The 7979-nt window shown below is 50.2% G+C and overlaps 2 protein-coding genes across 2 annotated transcripts; both read left to right on the forward strand.

Moving 5' to 3' along the window:
- The first annotated feature begins 16 nt into the window (after positions 1-16).
- Positions 17-968, forward strand: LOC104468331 (bromodomain-containing protein 4-like). The gene is given in 2 exon segments (XM_010082450.1): positions 17-201; positions 203-968. Coding segments are annotated over 2 exon segments (951 nt in total).
- A 3568-nt stretch (positions 969-4536) lies between these two features.
- Positions 4537-4797, forward strand: LOC104468074 (loricrin-like). Its single transcript, XM_010082119.1, has one exon. It carries the CDS (start codon positions 4537-4539, stop codon positions 4795-4797), a length of 261 nt encoding a protein of 86 aa, XP_010080421.1.
- Positions 4798-7979: the final 3182 nt, after the last annotated feature.

Here is a 7979-nt window from a genome sequence, read left to right on the forward strand (position 1 = left end):
TCCCTACAACTCAAACATGATATACTCTTCTGGAAGAGAATCGTACTTCAATTTGAACTCAACTTGGTATGATCCCTCGGGGTCCTGGTTGGACACCCGACGCACCCCCTTCCGCTACGGCTACGAAACCTGCTCCTCTGGGTGCGACAACGAAGGCGTCGAAGGCATGGCAGGGCACAACTACCGGCATTACGGCTATCGCCGTCTGCTCCGAGAGATGCCACAGCTATGCTGCAACTGATTCGTGCCATGGAGGCGGGGGCTCGAGCTGTGTCAGGAGACCCACATACAGCTACGGCTCATCTGGAGGATGCAACAGCTACGGGAGGTCGGTCTGCTCTGAGAGATGCCATGAGCCCTCAGGTTCATGCCAAGGAGGTGGGGGTTCAAGTTGTGCCAGGAGGCCCACGCACAGCCATGGGTCATCAGGAGGATGCCAAAGCTACGGGAGGTCGGTCTGCTCTGAGACGTGCCACGGATCAGGTCACCAGGGAGGGAAGCCGAGCTACAGCAAACCGAGGCAGTGCATCCCCCAGCACCAGCCGGTGCAGACCTGTCCTGCTCCAGTGCAGCAAGGCTGCATGCCCATGCCAAAGTGCATCCCAATCCAGCAGCACCACCCAGTGCAGACCTGTGCCCCTCCCATGCATCAAGGTCACATGCCCATGCCAAAGTCCATCCCAATCCAGCAGCACCACCCAGTGCAGACCTGTGCCCCCCCCATCCATCAAGGTCACATGCCCATGCCAAAGTCCATCCCAATCCAGCAGCATCACCCAGTGCAGACCTGTGCCTCCCCCATCCATCAAGGCCACATGCCCATGCCAAAGTCCATCCCAATCCAGCAGCATCACCCAGTGAAGACCTGTCCTCCTCCGATGCATCAAGGCTATGTGCCCGTGCCAAAGGGCATCCCGACCCAGCAACATCAGCAGGTCTGCAAAGCGCCAGCCCGGAAGATAAAGTAGGGGAATTGAGGAGCGGGGCTGAATGAGAGTAACTTCTCACTCTCACAACATTGCCTTTACGTTCGACACGTCCCATGTTGCTCATGGATTTTCACTCTTCCTGTCCTTTTGCTTGTAACGAGCTTTGAAGATGTAACCCACTGTCTCTGTGAAATATTAAATGCTGTTCACCTCCTTATTTCACAGCAGCTGTGGAGGCAATAAAAGCTTATGGTTCATAACCCTCTTGCATCAATGTTTTCTACTTCATTCCTTTGGGTTCCTTCTGTCACTTCTTGTGGCCAAAGGTGATGTTTGCAGCACCCCCGTTCACCCTCACATAGAGGTTCCTGGTTGATTCAGCCTGGTGCCTTTTTTGTTCCTACTCCAGACAACTTCCTTGTTGAGAAAGAACTAACAGTTTTCATCACAGACTCTTTATGCAACCCAGCAATTAAATACTAATACACAAATGCAAAAAAATCCCTGTGGGACCTGGATGTCTGCAGCAGCCGGTGCTCAGGGATGCTCGGTGCCACTCAGATGGTTGGGAAAGACCAGAGAGGGGTGAGACCTCTCAGAGATGAACACTGACCCAGGGAGAAATGGGGGTTGTCTGACCAGGAATACATATCAAATAGAAATTAGAAATGGGTTTGTAGACATCAGGGGAGCAATTGGACGGACCTGATCTCTAACGGAGCAAAAGGTCCCACACTCATTGTAAGATAGGACCTGGGTTGGAAGAGGAATCACCTGGGAGGATTGTTGTGGCAAAGCAGGGATCTGGAATCGGTGTCTCACAGTGTCATGTCCCAGGTGGCTCCTCACACCTCACCCAGCTCAGGAGAGAGCCTCCATCGTCCCCATCTCCCGGTGTCCCTCCTGGCCCATCCTGCAGGACGTGACACATCGCAGAGTCAGCCACTTCGCAAGGTTAATGGTGGAGATTTGTCCCACAGTACAATCTGGATAAGGAAAAGAAGTCAAAACAGGTGGAGGGTGCCCCTTCCTGGGATGGAGGTTTTATAGATGGACACACGGGGTCTGCCAACACGCTCTGCCCTGGCGCCGCAGCAAGCCTTCCTCGCCAGGCTCTTCCTCGTGCAGGTGCAGAGGCTGATGCCAACGTGCATTGCAGAGCACACAGTCCCCACCCCAAGCATGGCTCCATGGACTGGCCCAGCCCTGGGGCAGCCCAGATGCCCACCCCATGGGCTGAGCAGGCTCAGGCTGTGATGGCTCAGCTATGCCAGTGCACGAAACACGGCTCATGCAAGCCTTGGGGACCTCTGTGGCAAGGAAGGTGCCAGCAAAACTATCATGTCAAGGGGTGGGGTGGTGGGAAAGGTGGCCAAATCCACTTTCAAATCCCCTCTGGAGCTTGCTGGACTGTGAACAGGAGGGCTGAATGACACCTCAGGAGGGCAGCTCATGCTGCCTTTGCCCCAGGGCAGGAGTTGCTCTTCTGAAGCCATTTTGACGTTTATTTGTCTAACCTCTAATGAGCGTGATTTCACATGAGCTATCCTTGTCCAAAACAAAAGAGATCTTGGGGCTTACATCACCTCTCAGGGATCTGGAGGTTTGAACTTGTACCTGGAGTGCCCCACAGATCTTTCTAAGATGTTGGGGTTTTTCTGTGCTTCATTTATCTCCTTCATAAATAGGAAACCAGTAACTGAAATACAGAAGAACCATGACCGCATATCCAGAAACCATGATCCAAACTGGGGAAAAAACCAGCTCTCGAGGCTTGCATTAGAACAATTGCCAAGGCGATTCCCTCTGTAATACCAACAAATTACCCAAAGGAAAAAATGGCCAGCCACTCAAAATAGGATCAAGGGAGGCAGGGAAGCCTCTCCCAAAGACTAGGTGCTTCACAGAAGACACGTGGGGCTCAGAGACCGGCTGTCGGGTAAATATGATCCTGTCTCATACACGCGTCCAGGTCTCCGATGCGCGTGAGGATCCTCCCCAGGCCGTGCTCGGGTGGATGTCGTTATCACCGAGAGAAATTATAAACATGTTTGTCACCACCTGGGTGATCCAGGGTGTAATTAGTGCTTCATCGTGAATAATTCATTCTTCTGCCATTTGTGAAATATCCCCAGACACGTTCTGATTTCCTCATGTATCTCTTCGTTCAAGTGATTCAGCTCCATTGGTTACCAATGAATCTCCTCGACTCTGTATTCTGTTTAAACTGGATCTGTGCTATTGTTAATATTACAGTGGCCTCTAGAGTCCTGGCTGAGATCAGGCCTGGTGCACTCTGTACACAGAAAGACGCTTTTCTCCCCAAAGCAGAGCATTAAATCAACAGAGACGCGGATCCCGATGCCCTCCCCAATGTACTTGTGAGGACAGAGGTACAGAGGGAGGAAATATTGCAACACCAGTGCTTCTTTGCTGTTTTACTCCGGAATAAGTTTATTTTTGATGCTACTTCCCGGACACATCCCAACCAGCTGGGTTTTCCTACTTCCATCATTCCAACTGGATGCATCCAGCAGGAGTTTGCTTTGGAGTTTCACATCACCATCATCCTAAACCCCAAACTCAAACCTTGGTGGCAGCTTTAGAGCCCAGAGGCAACTTGACTCCTTTTGTAACCCACCAGGGCTGAGCCCCATTGCCCTGGCCGAGGCGGACAGCCAATGTCAGCCCCCGGGTCTCAGCAGAGGATGCTCACGCTCCTTGTTTTCAGGGCACCCGCACATCGACCAGCCCCAGGCTCTGCCCTCGCCTTCTGCCGCCCCATCATGCGCTCATACCTGCGTCCTTAATTCTCTTTGTTTCCTTCACCCACTCACAACCTAGATTTTTTTTCCCAAGCTGCCCAAACATACTCGTTTTTCCTACACCCTGCCATCTTCTTATTTGATCTCTTTCAAGACCGTTTTATTTTCTGGATCCTTTTCCAACCCAGTCCACCAGCCTATACCACTATCCCACCTTCCCATCAGCTGACATTTTCACATCATCGACATGAGCTCACGGCTGCTTTGCATGAGGCAGATGAAGCAGGCAAATGCTTTAGGTAAAGGCAGCAAGAGCATCCAGAAACCTCCCCATCCCTGAGCATGAACCACACCAGGCGTGGTGGGCAATTAACATTTTTTCAGGGTAACGAGAGGAACGGTGATCCCAAAGGCAGGATATCGATCTGCTCATACTACCATGAGTCAAAAGAGCAGTGGAAAAACTCTCCAATTAGCACAGGACTCATGGTGGTGAACAATCAAGTGCCTTCAGTGGAAGCTCATTTTCTTTCCGGAGGGAGAACACTGGGCTGTCTATAAAAGATCTCACACTCCTCATTCTCTCAGCTTCACGCCTCCTCTCGAAGTAAAAAAAAGCTCAATCAAACCTCTCTGCTTTTACTGACCACCAGCTTTGTCCTGATCCTGAAGGACATTGCTCATTTTTCTCTCTTCTTCAAGAACCTGGCTTATGATGAGAATTTATGCTTGCTATATAACCCTATCTCATCCAATATCTATTACTGCTAGCTGACAGACGGCAGTGTCTCTTGCCTTTGCACCCACTCAAAGATGATGGTCTTTCCAGCAGGTCTGCAAGGATGGGCTCCTGCCAGGACAAGCACCAGTGCCACGGGCAAGAACAATCCTCATATCAAGCCAGTGGAGGGTGCCACGGGAGCAGCGGAGGATCCGGATGCCATGGGAGCAGCGGTGGGTCCGGATGCCATGGGAGTGGAGGATCCGGATGCCACGAGAGCAGCAGTGGATCTGGATGCCATGGGAGCAGTGGTGGATCCTACCATGGAAACCCACAGGATTACCAGCAGCAAATTTATCAAGCATCCTCAGAGATGAAGTGATCGGGACATTATCTGTTTGTTGTACACATGAATGTCTTTGATCTGGTGCCTAGTTCAGAAAGCTTTGTGTTTTCCCTAGGAATCTTCAAAGAAAATGTCTCCTCTCCCTCCCCTGTCGAGTCCTGTACCTCTGATGAGCTTATTTGTGGGTGCTGGAAATACGCTGTGTACATTCATGCCGGTGTGGTTTTCTTTGTGTCAGTGTTTGGCCATGTGTGAGCCAGTAAAATTTGGAGTTCATGAGAGTTTTGTGTCCATGATTTTTCTTTCACCTTGCATTTCATATCACGACGCAAAGACGCCTTGTGCTTGTTTAACAGCCCTGAAGTTACCCCGCCCAGACACAAGCACTAGGGGTAGGCACCGCCACGCTCCTCCCCTATGGACTCCAAATAGAGAGAATAAAAATTTTTCAATGGTGGCATTTTAAGATGCCATCTATGACCTCTTCAGTGCAGGCCGCTCTCCTCCACACCACCTTCCCACAGAGCTGGAGACCCAAAAACCACCCACCAAGACGCCATGGGCTGCGTTCCACAAGCCCTCGGGGCCAGCTATGGGCACAACCATGGGGCAGAAGAAGTCCTATAGGCAAAGGCACCAGTGAAGGGTCAGAAATCCCTTTTTTGCCCTCTGGCCCCAAGGTACCACCTTCACGTGCTTGAGACAGACGCCCCAGCAAGCCTTTCTAGAAACCCTCTGCCCAGCACTTCAAGAGCACGGGGTTGAGCCAGGAGCATTGCAAGATGCTAACGTTACACAACGAACGGATAAACTTCTTCTCAGCTGGTAATTAAAATGAATTGTGTAATTGATTGGCCTGGTATTGCCATTCACGAAATGGATGTTGCCTTGAAAAGATGATTGTCTAATGTGTCACCATGATTAGAAATATCTGGCATTGCTGAAAAGGGTGCAGGCAGCAGCTGACTCCCTGAGCAGGCTGCCTGCTTTCGGTGGAGGAATCATTTGAAAAGGCTGGTTGTGCCAGTCTGGCATTTGCCTTACGCCCCCATCACAAATCCCATTTTCAAGGCACGTTAAGATGGACAGCCACAAAATCCAGAGGTGCCCAGGACTGCTAGCTGGGTGCTGCTGATCTTTAACAAACTCAGAACAACTTAATATACTGAGTGACGTTGAAAGCCAAAAATTAGAGTATCTTTTTTCACGGAGAGTATTTGCCGTATTTCTTCTGATGCCAGAAAAAAACACAACTAAACAGAAGAGATCAAATCTGGGTACAGTTTGTCCTGCTACTGTTCTAATACATAACAGCAATTAAGCAATACAAAAGAAGCATTTAGGTTGCGTGCCTGATTCATTAACCCTGCCCTGTCTGGATGCCTTTCCAAAAATCCTCCATGTTTCGCTAACATCAAATGTGTTTTTTGGGAACCACTCAGGACTTTAACAAAGGTTTGGATGCCTGTGTTCAAAGCAGGGGCTCACACCAGGCTGTGGAGAGGCACATCTGGTTTAGTTTTCCAGCCACTTCCCGAAGGACACTGGGTCTCTCAAACAGCATTAGCAAAGACGGGATGGGGCGAAGCCTCCACCTCACTGCAGCCAGCATCTGGGAATAACATAAAAACTTAACCAGCATGGAGAAAGAAAAATAAAAGGCAGGAGAGGTGGACCAAAAATACCAGATGCTCAAGCACCTGAAATACTTCAACCGTACTGGTGGTCAGACAGTGTTTTCCTAGCACTTTTGCCCTGACAAAAATCACAGCAGTTCCCTATCTCAGCTGTTATTTACTCGTTTTTTTGCTGCCTGTTTAATTACTGGAATGTCTTCCACAAGCAGTGTCAGAAAAGGGCAAAACAAGATCCATGGTCTTCAACACTTTGCAGACAACGCAGAAGAGGTACAGGAGAAACATAAGGAGTATCTCAAATCATCGCTTGCGATTAGCTCTCACTGCAAACGCCATACCTGGCCTGGCCCAAAGGCCCATGTGGGGCTGTGCAACCATCAAAATAACACTCAGATTTGTTGGTTAATGATGAGTTAATTGGAGAGCAGGGAAAAGTGCTCAAGAAATAGTGTTCCTACAAGTTTGGTGAAATTCTCCGGGGTCTGCCAGCTCCCAGCAACCACCCCAGGCCAGCATGCATCACCGAAGGCAGCACCCATGGGAGCCCTCCTCCACGTGGCAGTGTCAAAGCCTCTCACGACCTTGGAAAAAAAGACAGCGGTGCTGCCACTCCAGCGTTACTCACAGGCTGAAAGTTAACCACATAATTATGGACCTCGCTAATCCTGGATCACTACCTAGGGCAGGTCTTCCTCCTTCCAAAAATAAGAATCCCAAATGGTTTTGGTCATTCTCCCAACTACAGGAAACTTTCGACAGACAAAAAAAAAAATGTTTTATCGGAGCTGCCTTTCGTCTCTCTTCACCACTCCACCATATTTCAGCTGGTGTTAAGAGAAACAAGCCAACAGTTGTACCAGTCAAAGTGCAGTTAAGGAAGAGTCGTCTCCCACACCAAAGGCGATATTTATAGGTACATCTCCGGGTTTATGGATGTTTATAGGACTAGAGCACCTCAAGAACTTTTAAAAGATCGATGTGATTTAGGTAAATGCTCCCCAGCTGTGATCAACACCAAAAACAAACTGTCAAAGCTGTGGAAACCGGGGCCACCCACACTACTCACCCACCAGAGCTCAGCACAGGTAGGGCTGGCAATTAAATATTTCTGTGGCACGGGAAAGACGAACGATAACGAGAGGCGATACCCTGCGCAGGTGAAGTGAGTCACGCAAGCAACTCGAAGAGTGGGGAGGCAAAAAAAAAAAAAGGCCATTGGTGAATTAAATGAACAGTCAGACCTCTGTGATAGGGAGGTGCTTCGTTTCTGGACGGGGTGCGCGGGTATAAAAGCGCTCCTGTCCCAAAGATCCTCATTCGCTCTTCATCCTTTCGCATCTCAGGTAAGAGCGGCAATGCTGCGGGGTGCTGGGGCTCAGGGCAGCAACCGAATCTCTCCGGGAGGTGGATGGGTTTGGAGCAGGCTCAACCCTGTGCCGGGTGCTGGGTTGGGGTTTGCTCCATGGGTGCTTGTGAGCAGGGAATTGGGCTGAGGAGGGAGCGCAGGGAATGCTGAAACAGAGCAGAGAGATTTGGACCTGGAGGGTCCCTCTGGGACCGAGATGGCTCCACTTTGGGAAG

Source organism: Pterocles gutturalis, unplaced genomic scaffold, assembly GCF_000699245.1.
Source record: "Pterocles gutturalis isolate BGI_N339 unplaced genomic scaffold, ASM69924v1 scaffold6756, whole genome shotgun sequence".
In the NCBI taxonomy this organism is placed as follows: Eukaryota; Metazoa; Chordata; class Aves; order Pterocliformes; family Pteroclidae; genus Pterocles; species Pterocles gutturalis.

What these genes read in the sequence shown, in the direction of transcription:
- LOC104468074 (XM_010082119.1), top strand. Translation starts at nt 4,537, where the DNA reads ATGGGCTCCTGCCAGGACAAGCACCAGTGCCACGGGCAAGAACAATCC.